This window comes from Poecilia reticulata, linkage group LG10, assembly GCF_000633615.1.
Source record: "Poecilia reticulata strain Guanapo linkage group LG10, Guppy_female_1.0+MT, whole genome shotgun sequence".
Taxonomy (NCBI): domain Eukaryota; kingdom Metazoa; phylum Chordata; class Actinopteri; order Cyprinodontiformes; family Poeciliidae; genus Poecilia; species Poecilia reticulata.
The window spans coordinates 21,857,909-21,874,495 of record NC_024340.1 but is presented as its reverse complement, the minus strand read 5'-3'; the positions used below and the strand labels follow the sequence as shown (position 1 = coordinate 21,874,495).

The following is a 16,587-nucleotide window of genomic DNA, read 5'->3' as shown; positions in this document are numbered from 1 at the left end:
AATCTTATTCAAATATTTACAATTGTAAAGGTTCTGGTCTGAAGGATTTAGGCTCTGTTGTTTTTCTGTTTGTTTCTTTTTTGGTGCAACTCTTAACTTTCCGAGCACGCTCAGTTATTGAGGCGATGCTTCAGGGACTCTGCGTTGTGAATTTGGACCTGATTTCCACACTGAGCCGCGTAACCAGAAGTTGAGAAAATTCTTCTTCTCTACGTGCTTTTTGGCATGAAACGAAAGCATGAAAAATAATGTTAGGAAGCTGTTCAAAATGCCCTTCATCACTTCCTGCATCAGCAGTGTGGTAGATGTCAAAATGTAATTTAATCTGCCTGCTACCGCTTTTTAATGTTAAATGCTGATGTATTATTTTCAGGAAACAAAACTCTGTAACTGAAAGAGTACTTTTAGAATTTTCAACAAATTAACTTTCATCATAAAAGATTAATCATTCTTGTATTTTTTAAGTTTTCTGATTAGAAAGACTCGAGGTGGTGCATGACTAATTCTCCAAGTTTCTGCTATGTTGACACCAGTTAGACAAAAAAAACTCCTAGAAATGGAAACCTTGCAGTTTTACATGAAATTCAACAGAACAAAAAAAACGTCTTGTGACAAATGTGGAAATTACATAACAAGATCCTGATGAAATCTAAGAGACGTGCATCATAAGCTTATTTTCATTCAGGTCTTTAAGTGAATGCAGAAAATGGTGAGGTCACTGAGTCCAGATGCAACCAGATGTTGCAGAGGCATGCCGAGATAAACATGTGGAGCTGAGCAATGCTACGGGGATTTTAATTAAACTCATATGGTCTGGTCAAAAGAATGAGAAGTTAAAAAAAAAACACCTCATGGCCACTGTTAAGTATGTTGGAGGATCTGTAATGCTGTGGGTCTGTTTCCCTTCAAAAGACAATTGAATCATTGTTAGAAAGCATTGCACTGCAAACTCTAAAATACCTGAACACTTTAAAATCTGGGTTTAAAAAAACTGCGTAATTGCTGCTTCTCTCAGTGGAATAATGACTCACATCTGGCCAAATGGGTGACCAAAAGGGATATAGTTCCTGGATAATGGAAAATACAGTAAAGCAACGACAGCAGGAGAGTCAATAAGCATGATGCTGCAGATGTGCTTTTTAAGAAAATTTATAAATTCTTCTTAACGTAGAATTTTTTTTTTTTTACAGCCACAGAATAAATTTAAGGTTGTTTTTTTTTCTCATTTTCTTCAGTGTGATATAAAATATGAATTAGTACATCATTATTATGTGCCAAAAAACTATCAAGACACTATTTAATAGAGTTAGGGTACTTTGTTAATTTCCTAAATATAAGTTATGTATTTGTTCAATTATAAATAAGCAGTAGCACAAATGTAATTAGCAGGTTTTGTTTTGTTTTCTTCTTGGACAACTTGTGTTAAATCTTAAAAAATAAAAATAAAAACATGAGAGGACTGACCCCTACTGGACATTCAGTAGTATTACAGAAATCTGACAGCTTTTTTTTATTATTATTGTTATTTGTTAGGAAAAATACAAGCCTGCAGCTTAAAAACAACAATACAGAATATTTATTTTTAAAATAAAGAATATGTGTACTTGTTCTGTATCCATAAGCAGAAATATATCCTTTTTTTTGAAGAAAGACAAATAAAGTAGAATATAAAAACTTCAGTAAAACTTACTTCCGTGACAATTGCTCATTACTTTCTCTTACTTAAAATGGACATGTTTTCCTGCCAATTTATCAACTGACTTGTTAAAATGCCAAATGAGCCTAAGAACAAATCAGAGGTATTTGAAACAGGAGACAATGCTTCACATTGAGCTTTGAAGCTCCCACGTCTAACGTTTTAAACTCCACTAGTTACATTTTTAATCATGTTTAGTATTTTAAGCTTTAATCTGCAGCAACAGTTGACACATATAATTAATTAAGTAAGGCAACAGAAGTTTCTTCGAAGTAGAGGAGGAAAGTGTAGCAGAGGAACAATTGTTGAACTTTGAAGACACAGGCTTCGTAAATGCTAATTTTAAATGTTTGCTGTAAACTTCGTTTTCTGGGCTCCTTGTTCCTTACTTGTGAGTCGTGTACAATAAACGCCTGTGTGTACATAAAGAGCTCTGCTTCCAGGAGCCGATGCACTGAGGCGTGCTCTCCACCAGTCAATAGGATTGGACACCTGGGTGTGAAACGCTGAGGGGAACCAGAAGTAGAAGAAGGAATTAACGCCTGAATGAACTCAGCCATGTTATTGTGGTGGTAATGAGCAGATTATACTTCTGAACGCACATTCACCATGCATCTGAAGCAGAGCAGAAGTTTGAATCAGTCTTCGGAAAACGTTTAAGCAATCAGAGCACTTCACTTTTCTGTATTTTATGTTCCAGACTTATTTCCAAAGGGTTTTGTGTTGAATTCTACAAGAGAAAAATCTGATAATTTAGTCATTTTATTAAAGGCAAAAAACAAAAATCCCATGTGTTATACATATTTTATGGTTTCACAGCCTTTGACAATGGATTAAAACACTAAAACTTGAGCTACGTCCACTGATTCAAACTTGACTTGAGCCCACCTGTGGTACAATCAGGTGGCTGGACATGTGGAAAAACTCCCCTCTAGTTTTCTGTCGTCCTGACAGAGAATCAACGTTCCTGTGTGGAAAGAAGGACAACTCACCAATTAAACCTGAATTGCAGAGTAATCAGACGGAAACTCCCGTCCCGGTAATGACTGAATGATCTGGAGGTTTTCAAAGAGAAACTGAACTGCCTGGTTTGATGAATGGGAAACTGAACACTTTGGTCTGGATGCCAAGGTTCATGGCATGTATGGAGGAAACCAAACAAGATCCAACATTGTTTTGAGGTAGAACCCAAAACTTTAACCCAAATGAGCATTTCTGGTGATCTGAAACTTACAATCCGATAATGCTCTGCATCTAACCTGATGGACAAGTTCTGGAAAGAACAGATAGATGATTGACATTTGTGGCAAAGATTGTAAGTTACCAAAGCAGCTTAAACAAAGTATTTTGTAAAGACAGTGGAAATGTAGGTTTTCCTTTGTTTTTGTTGGGTAAACTTTTCAAAATTTCAAACGGTTCCACTTTCTCATTATAGAGTATTTTGTGCAGAATTTGGAAAAGGGAGCTACATTCAAAGGGAGGTATTCAAAATCAAATATTTTTTTAAATCTTTTTATCATGTCACAAGGTTATTACGTCATAAAAACATACCCAGAAAGTTGCTTTGACTGATTCATATGTGTTTCAGAAATCTCCCATGATAGCCAATCGGATGTGCAAAACGCTTAGGGAGACCGAGTGAGGTCTTTTCCACAAAGCTCCTCCTGGAGCTGAAGTCTCCAGGCTCCTCCAGACTAGCAGCAGCAATTAGCAAACAACTGGTGGAACTGTGAGCTTGTTGATTTTATTACTAAAACTACTCAGCCCAACGTTCCTAAGAACGTTGCTAAAGGCTTAATGGAGAAACCTTGTTGTGATGATGTGCAGAAGGTGGGGTGTCGGAAAGAGCAGGAGCTTCTTAATGACACAGTACCATTTTTATTTTTAAAAAACTGCAGTCATTTAATGTAATATATTTACTTGATTGAGCTGTAAAATGGCACCATGTGCCTCGAAAATACATGATACCTACCCTTTAATGGAAAAAAGACTGAGCGTGAGAGTAAATACTTTCCAGATGCACTGCAGGTATGGATAATAAACCTTTTAATCTGGATGACACATGAAACCAAAGTAATGACAACAGAAGATCCAATTTTACACTTTATCGAAAGTTTAATAGAAAAAAAAAACGTGACTTTTGATGAGGATTCAAAATTATAACAAAACACAAAGACAATTTTTCCTAGCAGCATGACTTAAATTCCCAATCTAATGTGCTCACTGACCATGATAGATCATGCTGTACATTGGATTAAACAAAAGGATGAAACAGTAGAGCTGGTGTGGGACAGAAGCTTGCAGCTTTGCAAAGTGCGGAGAGGCAAAAGAGGCTTAGTTTCAGCAACCTGCTGGAGTTTACGGAGAACGAAAGCTTAACAGACTTCTGCACTGAAAGTCTCTGCATATTTCAACATGTAAGGCTGCGGGAAGGCCTGGGCTGAACATAAACGTAGGACCATAAACAACAACAACCAGCGACACCAAACGGTAGCTGTGAAAGCACATCTGCAACTGGAATAATGGCAACACACGTATAAAAACTTTGTAGTTTCTGGTACATATGAAAGACACAGAAAGGTTCAAACGGTATTCAGAAATTCAGATCTTTACTGGCAAAAACACAACAGAGTATTCTTGCTGGAAGTCCGGCAGTCTATGAGGTGCAGACATGTTGTGTATCATGGCTCAGATTTCTAACAATCGGTCCTTCAGCTATCGGTTTCACGTGTTTGTGTGGTTTGGTAGTGAGGTAAAGCACACCAGTCAAAAAGTAAAGCAGACTGAGGTCAGAGGAGTCCAGGGGAATGGCACGCTGCACGGCAGAATAACAAGACCGGGCTGTTACAGAAAAGTCTGGACTCACTTCAAGCCAGTGAGGCCGATAATGAGATGAAACTTAAGAGGCCAGCTTCTTCCTTCTGGCCGCTTTTAAATAAGAACAACAGATTAATTGCTTAAACATACAGCTCGAACTCTTTCAAGTTCGCCAGAACTGTTTAGCATGAATTTCAGAGCGATGCAACAACTGGGGATTGTGCCTTAGGGAGGTTTTACCCCGTCTCACATCAAACGGAGCATGAATTATACCTCCCACACGCCTCACCGAGGCTTCAACCTGCAGACTGTGTGGTTGAACAGTGCAAAGAAAGGAAGCCTGGGTACTTATTAATTAGAAAAACACATGTTCAAAACTATCATAAAAACTAGTATTAGTGTTTGGAGCTCATTTTAGTGAAACAAGAGGCCCCGCTGTGCGCATTTACTGCAGCTCGTAGCTTTGAATGCTGAATAAAGATTTACAGTGCTTTGCAAAAGTATTCAGGCTCCTCGAACCTTTCCGCACTTATTTTTGTTTCAACCACAAACCTCAGTGTATTTCAGTGGAATATTATACAACAGACCAACAGAGAACAGTGATTGGGAAATGTTGCAAAAATACGAGAATTGTGGTTTAAAGTCTTTTTTACTCTGATACTACATGAGGTTCGGTCCAACCAAAAGTTGCCTAATAAGCAAACAGAATCCACCAGGATCTTGAAATAGTATGGCAGAACTCTGAAGCCTACCAAGACACGGTCAGACATCAAACCTGACACAACAGAAAAGGACACACTATGCCACCGGTGTAACACGGTGGCGTAGGAGATCTGGATCAACTGAATGGAGACATCTATGGCTTAGATCAAAACATAAACATCTGTTTGGACGTTTCAAACAACAAACACACCCTTGTCAGTGTGAAACGTGGTGGCAGCAACATGCTGTGGGATACACATCTTTGGTGGGCAACACAAACAACCCCATGGAGGAACACCTGTTAGAGGATGGGAAAAATGTGAGATTCACTTCTGAACAGTGACTATGAATTTGACCAATAGATGATTAAGCCACCATATTTGTTAGAATGGCCTAATCAAAGCTTGAGTTAAATTCAATTGGGAATTACTAAGACTTGAGAAAAAACTTCTGCAAACATTCTCCATGTAATCTGACTGAGCTTGAGCTATTTTGCTGAGAAAATCGACAGTCGTCTCTGGCAGTGATGTCACAATAAACACCTGCAGCTCTAGTCTGTACACCACTTTGTGTTGGTCTGTCACATAAAACTAATGTTTGTGGTTGTAATGTGATAAAGTGCAAGAGCAAGAACACATTTTTAAGGCACCGTATCATTAGGAGTATTCAGAATTCAGCGGTCAGAGTAACAGGACCAGTGATGCTGCATAGACAAAAAAGAACTTTGGCAAACTAAAACTCACACACACCTTCAGCCATCCAAATGCTTTCTATCAATCTACATCCACTCCGTTCCTTCACCATTATATATTAGCTCTAATCTCCACAAATAAGCCAGCACAGCAAACCTCCTGCCAGCACTTTCAATGCAAACAGCAACAAAGGATAACTCATAAACCATTAGAAATTACATCGAATCAGTCCGTTTCCTCTTCTAAATCTACAGTAGTTGATAAAAAACAAGGAGCACCTGGTTGGTTCTAGGAACTAGGTGAAAGTAAAGTCTGATTACTTTTAATTTGTAAAAAGTCACATTGAGGGAGGACATGCAGGGATTCTTCAAAGCTAAAAGCAAATCCTGTTCTGGTGTGCAGCTTGACCACCTGCTAATGACACAGTTAATGTAAGGCAGATTTCCACTCAAGGGTTTTCACAGGTTAATGCATCACCACTTGGTTTTAGTCCTTTGCAAAACAAGAAACGACTTGCATAAAAAGACAGAGGTAAAAGCTGCTGACCAACAAAGTGACGACAAAGTCATTATAAAACAGGGCAAACAATAACCACTCAGACCATATATAAACAGAATCTGTACAACCTGTTAATTGGCAGCTGGTTTCATCTCAATGTCCTCCTTTATGGCTGCCAGACGATTTGACCCTTTGGACAACTATAACACCCCCAAACATTTCCCACAATGTGTGACCTTAGAGGGCCCTGCTTTACTTACAGGGATCACTAAGTGCAATGTTTAACTCCAACAATAATTGAATATTTTTGCTTCAGTGCAGGAGCTAAGTATCAACGCACTTCTGTATTTATTTCAATAAAAATATTTCATACAATCGAAACAAAAAAAAAAACAAAATCTGCAAAGGGCATTTGTTTACTTATGCGGTTTTCATGCAGCTTTTATAGGCAGCATCTTCTGCAATTTTGTTTAACCACAAAACTTTAAAAAAAACTTTAAAAAACTCACAACAAACAGAAGGACATTTCCTTAAAGATATAATAAACGTAGTTTTCTAAAACATTAGGTGCATAGCTTAAAATCTCAGTTTAAAGGAACCCCAAAGCTTAAAAACTTAGACAAACCAGTGTTTCTGATCTGCTGTCTTTAGAGTCGAGTGTTTCTATTGATTCATTTAAGGATATTTGACATTTATCCAAAGGTTTCTTTAGCAAAAGGACATTAAAAAAACCTACAGACAAATAGCAGGGACATCTAAACTGTGAACATAAAAGTAAAAACTGAGAGCTAATAAATGGGAAAGTCCAGAGGAAGAACAAAAATGTTGGAAGTAAATGTTGGCATGATCAGTGAACGGCATTTGGCCTAACTGTGGCTCACACAAAACAGAAATACAACACACACACACAGATAAATACTAGAGACGGAAAATGTCAGCATGATGTTCAACTGGACTGCTGAGGAACATTTGATTACTGAGGTATAAGAGTCCAGGAACTGTCAGTCGTCTGGCAAAGCCAGCAGGAAACCTCTCAAGAGATGAGGTTTGAGTAACTTTCCGGCTGCACACTGTCACAGCACAGCAGCAGGCCTGATGATAACAAAATCTAAACAAATAGGGAAAGTTAGCTGAGCACCACAGCATTCCCTTTTCCCCACTTCACCTTTTGCTGTTCCTGTTTCTATCCGATCACAATGCTTGAGCGGTGCAGCTTGGCTTCACGTTTTAGTTTACAGCACAGCAGAAGCAGGTGGTCCCAGTGAGAGAAATAACTGCAAAACTGCCCTGTTAAGAGTCGCCAGGGGTGTGATGATGTGTTTCATTACTGCCTCAACAATACTCTGTGCCCTCCAGTGAGTCTAATGAAAAGCCGCAAATTAATGCAATTATCTAAGAAACGGCCCAAGCTTGGCTCGTTTGGCAACATCATTACAAGACATCTGCAATCAAAATAATCAGCTGGCGCACTCTAACCAGCCTCAACCTTAAACTAATGAGTAACACTGCGGTGGTCACGACTGCAGTGGATCGGAACTTTTGTGTTCTGTTGTGGACAAGGGTTTTTCCTTTCAGACAATCAGGAACCACGTTTAGATGTGAAGAATTTGGGCGAAATTCTTCACATCGAAAACAAGCAAAGAAAACCAGTTTTGTTACGTTCAGGGCATTTCTGCAGTTATGGAGTCACTTCTGAAAGGAACATACATCATGTTTTGCTCTTCAGATTTGATTGTCACACAAACCACAGACTATTATATGTTCTAACATATTTCTTATTCAAAATTAATGTTGACAGGATTGTGTGAGCTGAGCTGACATCATACCACCTGCTATTTTTCCTTTGACTGCCTAAAGGGCATATTTTATATTTTAGAAGCATAAAACATAAAAAAGAAAAAAAAAACAAATCAGTGAAATATAATTATTCAGAAATAAAACTACATGGTTTGCTAATATAACGTACTCTGGTGATAGTTTGCATTGTAGTAGCAGGACTGGTCAGAACCAGAGGAAAAATTTAAATATGTAAAATTAATCCTGACAGAATTTTAGTGTTTACAATTACAGTTTTTGCCGCAATCCTGCAGGTTACAGGTAGAAGGGGGTCACAGGAGGGCTTTAGAATCCCTTCATAGGGTGACGGTTTGATGAGTATCTCAGGATACCGTTCTATTGTCTTGAGTGGATATTGTTTGTTTCAATGCCAGTTTGGTGTTACAGAAGTAACAATATCAGTCTTTGGTAACTTTTGTCTCTCATTTTTTTTCTCGTTTTTCTTTTCTCCATATTATTTCTCTATTTAGGTCATAAAAATGAATTTAGCCATTAAAAGCAACAATTCAAAACACAGCTCAAAAGGAGAAGGTGTAAAATTATTATATATGATGTTTAAAAGTCAGAGTTGAGTAATCTTATGTTTTTAAATGCACTGAAAAGTATCACAACAGGTGATTAGTGTTATTTACTGATCTATAAATGTTACACTATTGTAGCTCAGATGTCTATCAGTAATTAACCTTGTGTGTGCACGAACAGTAACACGCATTTAAAAAAGAAAATGTTTCAACTTTAACATTATTCTAAAGTATTGGAAATAAAAAAAGATTACTGAAGGAATACTAGATTCTCTTAACAACTCCATAATTGAATTCCTTTACACTAAAGCAGCAAAATAAAGTAACAGTTGATTATTTTTCAAAGCTATCAGAAACATAGTGAAAGCAGATTTATCTAGCACCTTATTAAACGTAGAAAAGACAGCACAGCGGAAGGTTTGATGATTACATATCAATAATATGCTCAACCTATTATACATTTGACTGTAAAACTAAACTTGTACCCATGCAGTGAGAAGGAACGGATCAAAATTGAAAAGAGAAAACCGAAAACAAACATGTAACATACTACCAGCTGCCAGATCTACACATCTGTCTCCTGAAAGAGGAGATCGAAGACGCTCTGCTGACGATTCTGACCCCACCTGCTCCTACAGCGTAAAGGTCAGGACCTAAAAGTTGTCTGCAGCTAATACGAGGTGATTGTGTTTAGTGGCTCATCTGTGAGAGGAATAGCCCGTTTACTGGTGGTTTGGAAAGAAAGCAGACGCTGCAGAATAAGCTAGAAACCCATGAAAGTAAGACTGTTTAGGCAACACAAACTAGATAAAATGGATGCGCTCTCAACATATATGTACGAGGTTCAATACATAGAAACTGCAGAGATTGCATAGAAAATGCATCTCTTGTCTAGCTTTTCATGTTAAGAATGAATTTATTTAAAAGACTAAAAAATAAAATGATTGTAAGATAAATGAATCTACTGCTGATCTCTCTTCTCCCCCTCCTCCTTGGAGGTTTGTGTGTTTTCACACAGTTCTGATGAGAAAACTCTTCTCGTTGAGAATTTGTTGCGTTCATCCAGCGCTCAACCCCCATCTTCTGGCCCTCCATGCTGGTTCTGGCTGGCGTGCGCTTCTGAACTTTTCTTTGCACAAAAAAAGAAAGAAAGAAAAAAGCAAACAACCGGCAGAGATTTGGAAGGGTTAGAGATTAAAGGTAAACCAGAAATGAAGTCCAAAGGTGAGACTTCTGTGAGCGATACAGGCGATTCAAGGGATGAAAAAAGTGCTGGTGGGCTGAATCCCTGTGAAAACAAACAGAAAACCAAAACTAAGAAACAAATACTGTAAAAAATTTTTTAAAAAGCTTCTTATTAACACTTGCGGGTTTAAAAAAGGGGTTACCTTTGTAAGACGCGACTCAGATGTGTGTCTCTACGTCTGTATAACCAGGCAGGATCTCTCCGTTGGAGCAGCTCTTGGGTTCCCCAGCAGGTGGGGTGGTGGGCAACATGTGGGCAGTCGTCGACGTCTCCTCAGGCGACGCCTGGTTTTGCTGGATCCTGCGGTGGATCAGGGGCACAAAAAACAGCACCACGCCCCCAATCATAGGAGGTACCCCAGCCAGGGAGAAAGCTACTGTGTAGTCGCCAAAGTAGCCATGAAGAAGACCTGTGAATAGATCCACAAGAGAATATTAAACACTGTTTACTTAAAGAAGTAAGGAAATATTTCAAAAGTTTTGGGATGGGAAGACTTGAAGGCTTATTTTGTGCTGTTTGTTGCTAATTTTTTCCACATATGTTCTTGGAAATCTATAAATACCCCTTGAGCATTTGTGTAGCTTATAATGGTGAATTCAGTGTTTCTGTAAATAACTTTAATGAACAAGCAACATCCTGAAGATTAAAATTAAGTTATAGAACCAAGTTTTGACTGGTTCAATCCATCATCTATAAATGGAAAGGATACGTAGCAGCTGCAGAGACACGCTGCTCAGATGAGAGAATCTCTCAAGGGGATAACTTTTACTTGTGCTATTATGTCAGAGAAGCAAACAGAAAGCCATTCTTGAAGCAAAGTCAAAAGAAATCCTCTTTAAATCTCTACAGCCAGACACAGATTTAAAGGGGAGGGGCAAAAGCAAATGAGGTGGATTAGCAGTATTTGCTAACATTTGATGGAGTCATCCAAGACATGCTACTGTGAAACATTGTCTTTGCTGCCCAGAAATTGAGTTGTTAACATATCATGAGTAACAAAAGTGTCTTCAATCAGAAGCTTCTTCTGATTCTTTGAAAGACTGACTGCTGCCAGAATCAGCATCCACAATTACTCTCTCTTAAGATACTTAGGTGATATGAGATGTGACAATTTCTGTTTTCTTTTGGGATAATTAAAATATTTTTAAATTGAGCTGAACTATGGTTTACTGCAAGTCATTTATTGAACTCAGCAAAAATGTAGAAGAAGGTGATTCGGTAAAATGGGATTAAAATGAAACATGATTTTTGTTTCATCGCAACTTGAGGACAAATGGTTTAAATCAAAGCGTAACTATTTGCTGGAATGGCCCAGTCAAAGCCCAAAAATGAATCCAGATGAAAATCTCTGGCGAAATTTGCAAAGTTGACATTCACAGATGCTCTCCATTCAATCTGACTCAGTTTCAGCTACGTTGCTAAGAGGAGTAACAGGATGTCAAAAACTCTTGGTTCATGCAAGGCACATTATTCTCACATCAAGGGGAGCGGGTCGGAGTCCAACCCACTGTTGAAAAGGGGAGCGGGTTGGAGTCCCCCCCGTTGCTGAAAAGGGGTGCGGGTTGGGTCCTCCCGTTATGAAAAGGGGAGCGGTTTGGAGTCCCCCTCACATTTTTTTTTTTTTCTGCCAATTCGAAGGGTAGAACTTTGACTTGGCGGGAATATTACTGTTTTTAATTGTTTATTCAATGTTGCATAACTCTGTACTTTTGTGTTTATTGATGTAAAGCACTTTGAAATGCCTTGCTGCTGAAATGTGCAATACAAATAAAATTTGATTGATTGATTGTTCAAGTTGTCTTGTTGAACACACCAAATCGACTTTTCTTTCCTATTGTATGATATCTTGAATATGGATTTGTCAGACAGCTTTTTAACAAGTATTTTGTTCCAAACCCATCCAAGCTCAGAGAGGTAGACCGTAAAAATGAGGCCCTGTCGTTTGTCAGCAAAGTTTAAGCAGAACTTCAGCAGCTTTTTTCAGTGGCTTGCTCTTCTGCACAAAACGATTCAGCAGCAAACATCAATGGTGCAGTCGGGTCCATGAGTTAATAGAGAATGGGTAACCTGGACAACAGAGCGGAACAACATTTAAACGTTTCGGTGCAATAATTGTCCTCATTCAGACTAGACCCCCGTCAAGCTGGACCTTTTATTTCAGCAGAACAGGGGAACACTGTGTGTATTTAAGCAACGGAGAATCATTTCAGATGGTTCCAAGTGACTAAAGTCACTAATGAATACATTTTAGTCATATTAAAACATCTGAATTTAAATTGCTGCCACAGCTTTTTAGGATTTACATCAATAGTTTGCTGTAAAGTTACAAAGAAATTTTACATAAGAAGGTTTATCATCTGAAGTCAGACTCAGTTATGTGCTTAAGCAGAACGTAAAATCTGTATCTGGACCTAGAGACCTGCAAGACAGAGTAAAACCACACCTGAGTCATCAAATTAGTTTTTAGTGGTTAAAATTTCAGGAAACATAGGAGGAGCAACTTCCGAGGGCTGACTTCCGACCTTGTTTGTGCTTTAAACCTCAACACAAATCCTTTAAGAAGGCTGCAGTTGGCCTCAGTCCCAAATGTCTATAAATGCAATCCATTGTATAAGCAGCAGGGCATTTGTCCCACTTTACCTTTACTTCCGACCTATTGTCTTCCCTTGTGTGGAAGTTTTTCCTGTAAACGGCAGTCAGCTTAGGTTTTGCAACAATGCGTTCCTTATAGAATACATATTACCACTCAGAAGTGAAATAAAGAAATAAACAACTCGCACCTGCAATTGGTGGACCTGCCGTCATTGGGAGGGACATAAGGCCCAGAAGGTAACCTATGGCTTGAGAGGCCTGCATGGGGCCCACCAGCTCAAAGGCGATGGGAGCCATCATGGTGAGGAAGCAACCATCACAAAGCCCCAGGAACACACACACCACCACCAGCCCCTCGAACACCGCGCACTGAGGAATCATCATGGACATGAGGCCCAGGGCCATAAAGGACGCCACCTGGAAGAGAAAATTAATAGTAACTAACTCTCTTGGTTAAGCTCTTTGTTCTTGGATAAAGCAGTCCAAATCTGAGGAAATCTCTGAACCACATCATGAGGTCTGAAGGCTCTGTGGTATTTTTATCAGCGCTTTAAGCGTTAGTTAGCTCAGATTCCTTCAGTCACTTAATACCGCCTAATTTAAGTAAGCTCCAGGTCTGGGTCTGTGACAATAGTACTGTGAAGAGAGAAGGAGAGGCTGTGTGTTATTCACAATGAGCTAAAAGTGTCACATTAAACCAGAGGTTTCCAAACTGTGGGGCACTGCACAGTAAAAAATCAACAAATGATGTTAAACACATGACGATTAGGCGGCGCAGCAGGTGATGAGTGAAGATTACTGATGGATAGCGTCAATAAACGATCAAATAAATCTAGCAACAAGAAAGAAACTAAAGTGGACATAGCAATAAACCAAGAGAGGATAATACTAATCAAAGAAAACTAAATGGAAATGAATGAAGAACAAAATGCAAGAATAAACTAAGAAACTAAAGTAAACAGAGGAATAAGTTGGTATGGCAAGACCTTTGGAGCAATAATTAATCCAGAGGACTGTATGGCAAGAATAAACCTACACTATTTCCAGATAAAAGGTAAAATAATATTGTTGAAATGTCATGGGTTTGTTGAGACCACATCTTATACTGAGAATAAATATATCTTACAGACCATAACAGTAAATAACTTATCACTTATTTATGTTTTTAATTAGATTTGATATATTTATTTCTTCAATATAATTTTTCATGTCAGTGTTAATGTCATGAGGCTGATGACTCCATGACACTTTCTATTTGACTCATTAGGATTTGATTAAGAATCAGATTTGTTCTTTGTAATTTCTCTCCAGTAAAACTATATAATCAATAGACAGGTCTATATAAAGATATAATCCATGTTTCTGTCTCATATTTGTACGGCATTAAAAGGACCTGAAACTTTTGTTTTTCCACTGAAAGTTCTGGTTTGGACAGTGAATGCCATGTGTGTGAAATTTTATGGATGATACTCTGATGTCCCATTCTCCTGAAGGCAGCACAGAGCTGCACCACCAGAAACTGACAGAAACACTGAAGAGAAAAAGAGCTATGATTAATGTAGTTACAGTTCTACCCATGTTTTAATGTTGCAGAACACTGTCATTTTGCAAATAGTTCAAAGTTTAAACTGGCATGTTGTACATCTTTTATTAGGTCATTTTGTGGAATATTTAACAACTAGAAAATGGCAAAGAACAAGAATATTTTKCCACTCTGATTGGCTGCTGTTAGGCCTACCGGTTTTAAGTTGAATGTCCATTCATTGCATTTTTCGTAGACACCTGTGAAAATAATTTCTATTCACATGGCTTTTTTGTTCTCTGGGAAATTATGTTTGATGATAAATACAGAAACAAGCAACTATGATTCATGTTCAAAAGTATTTTTTTTTATGTTCCATCTTATAGTAATAGCAAAATTGTTTAATTGACTTCAAAGACTAGAGTCTAGACTGCTTTACATTTAATTTATACGTTGAAAATTTATATAGTAAAATGCAATAAATTAGTTGTGATGTACAGAAGCAAGCTCAAGAATTTGTTTAGCTCTTAATAAACAATAGTAAAGCTTAGTTATAAAGACTAGATGACATGTCAATTTATGGTCTTAAATTGCAAAATAAAGTCTGCAAATTGATTGTAGAATGTAGAATTTTTACAGCACTTTGCATAATGAGCTACTTTCAAACTAAGTGTTTTGTGTTCTACAACTACATTTACTGTGGACTTAGAATTTAGTTTTGTTTAAAAATTATGTTAAGAATATATTAAATACATTAACTTTAATATATTTTACACTATAATTAATATATGGTATAGAATACAGACTTCAATGGTTTGGAAGACAAAAGTATTTGGAAATGTCCAAGGTTCTTAAAAAAATGTTTGTGAATATAACACAAAAGACTGAGTAAAAAGATAGAGGATTTCAGTTTTGGGTTAACAAAATATTGGTAAATATGACATAACAAACTGTTAAATTATGGAAAATATTTTGATGGAAATTCAGAAAAATATTTTTTTTTAAAAACAGAAAATGTCCTGGTAACTCTGCCAGGATATTTTCAGGTTTTTTTTACAGAATTTCCGTCAGAAATTTCCCGTAATTTAACAGTATTTTATTTCAAATTCTTCCGTAAAAAAACAGGGAAATGTCCTGGTAATTTTCTGCCAATACATTTTCTGTTTTTTTACGGAATTTCAGCAGAATTTTTCTGTAATTTAACAGTTTTTTCTCCCGTAATTTAACATATACAAACTCTTAAATTATGGCGAACCACCACTTCAGGCGACATTTCCCATATTCTCAAACTCAAAGCTTGACAGGTATGGGGCAACGTGAGAGTTCATCTATTAAACTGACTGAAGATGAAGACATAAAGTAAAAGCTGGATCATAGAAATTTTTAATAAGCGTATTTGTGTGCCTGCCTCTTTTTATTAAATTAAAAATAATTTCAGATTTTTGTATAACTTCTCTTCAAGTCAACTTTGAAAGCGAGCTGTTATTATTGCAGGTTAGTTTTCTAAACTACAAAAAAGTAACTGTTAGGGAAGCTCAAAAATGAAAAATTGGACTGATATTGATATCCGATAGTAGCACTGCTGTTATGCCAGATTTACCAATACTTTATTTTGTTAAATTTTTTTATACGATTACTCGATTAATCGTAAGAATAATCGATAGATTACTTGATTACTAAAATATTTGTTTACAACAGCGTTAATTATAGCATTTATAGGAGGATCGGGGGATTAACATCTTTCCTTCGCCCCCCTCCTTCTACAGCCAGACCTCCTCCCCCTTCTTGCAATACGCCGTCCGTCCGGCCCCCCAGCACTCAACGGTACGCTAGACCAGCCCCACCCTCTTCGACCCCTCACACTTCTAATGGTACACTAGCCCCCCCTCAATGTCTCTCCATCGCTCCCTCCTTCTTCGCTTCCCCCACGGCCACACCCCTCTAACGATACGTCAGCCCGCCACCGTCTCTCCTTCTTCTTCGAAACCCTTCTAATTACACTCTAGCCCCCCAGTCCGCCACCATTCCCTCTGCCCCCCATTCTGACTCTTCAGTACGCTCTACCCACCTTGCTCTGACTGTAACAACAGATGACGAAAGGTTTCCGGTATTCTCAGATTGAAAACTTGTAAGCACTCTTAATGCCATAATCATCCACTCTCGTAAGTTGTGAAGTTCTGCTGAAGAAACGCATCCAGTTTTGACTCTTCAGACAACGTGTCACTCCATTGGTGAGAAAAATTCTGAAAACACCGTTAGGCATGAGGACTCAGAGGCAGGTCCTGACTCGGAGGCATGCCCTGACTCGGAGGCAGGTCCTGTCTCAGAGGTCTGTCTTGACTCGGAGGCAGGTCCTGTCTCGGAGGTCTGTCCTGACTCGGACGCAGATCCAGACTCGGAGGCGGGTCCAGACTCGGAGGCGGGTCCTGACTCGGAGACGGGTCCTGACTCGGAGGTGGGTCCTG

General features: G+C 38.2%; 1 protein-coding gene and 1 long non-coding RNA gene across 2 annotated transcripts in view; both read right to left on the bottom strand.

The window, feature by feature from the left end:
- Positions 1–1,558: 1,558 nt before the first annotated feature.
- On the bottom strand, positions 1,559–3,581 carry LOC103471402 (uncharacterized). The gene is made up of 3 exons (XR_534636.2): positions 2,585–3,581; positions 2,299–2,426; positions 1,559–2,202 (listed from the first exon to the last, which is right to left on the bottom strand). It is a non-coding gene; the product is annotated as an uncharacterized LOC103471402 (long non-coding RNA).
- A 144-nt stretch (positions 3,582–3,725) lies between these two features.
- The window catches only part of slc16a2 (solute carrier family 16 member 2), a 35,918-nt gene continuing 23,056 nt past the window's right edge, over positions 3,726–16,587 (bottom strand). The window contains exons 5-7 of the mRNA XM_008420387.2: positions 12,789–13,017; positions 10,151–10,417; positions 3,726–10,050 (exon numbers count right to left, since the gene is read on the bottom strand). Of these exons, the coding sequence (XP_008418609.1) occupies positions 10,167–10,417; positions 12,789–13,017 (480 nt within the window). The 3' untranslated portion in view covers positions 3,726–10,050; positions 10,151–10,166. The remainder of the gene's footprint in view (positions 10,051–10,150; positions 10,418–12,788; positions 13,018–16,587) is intronic.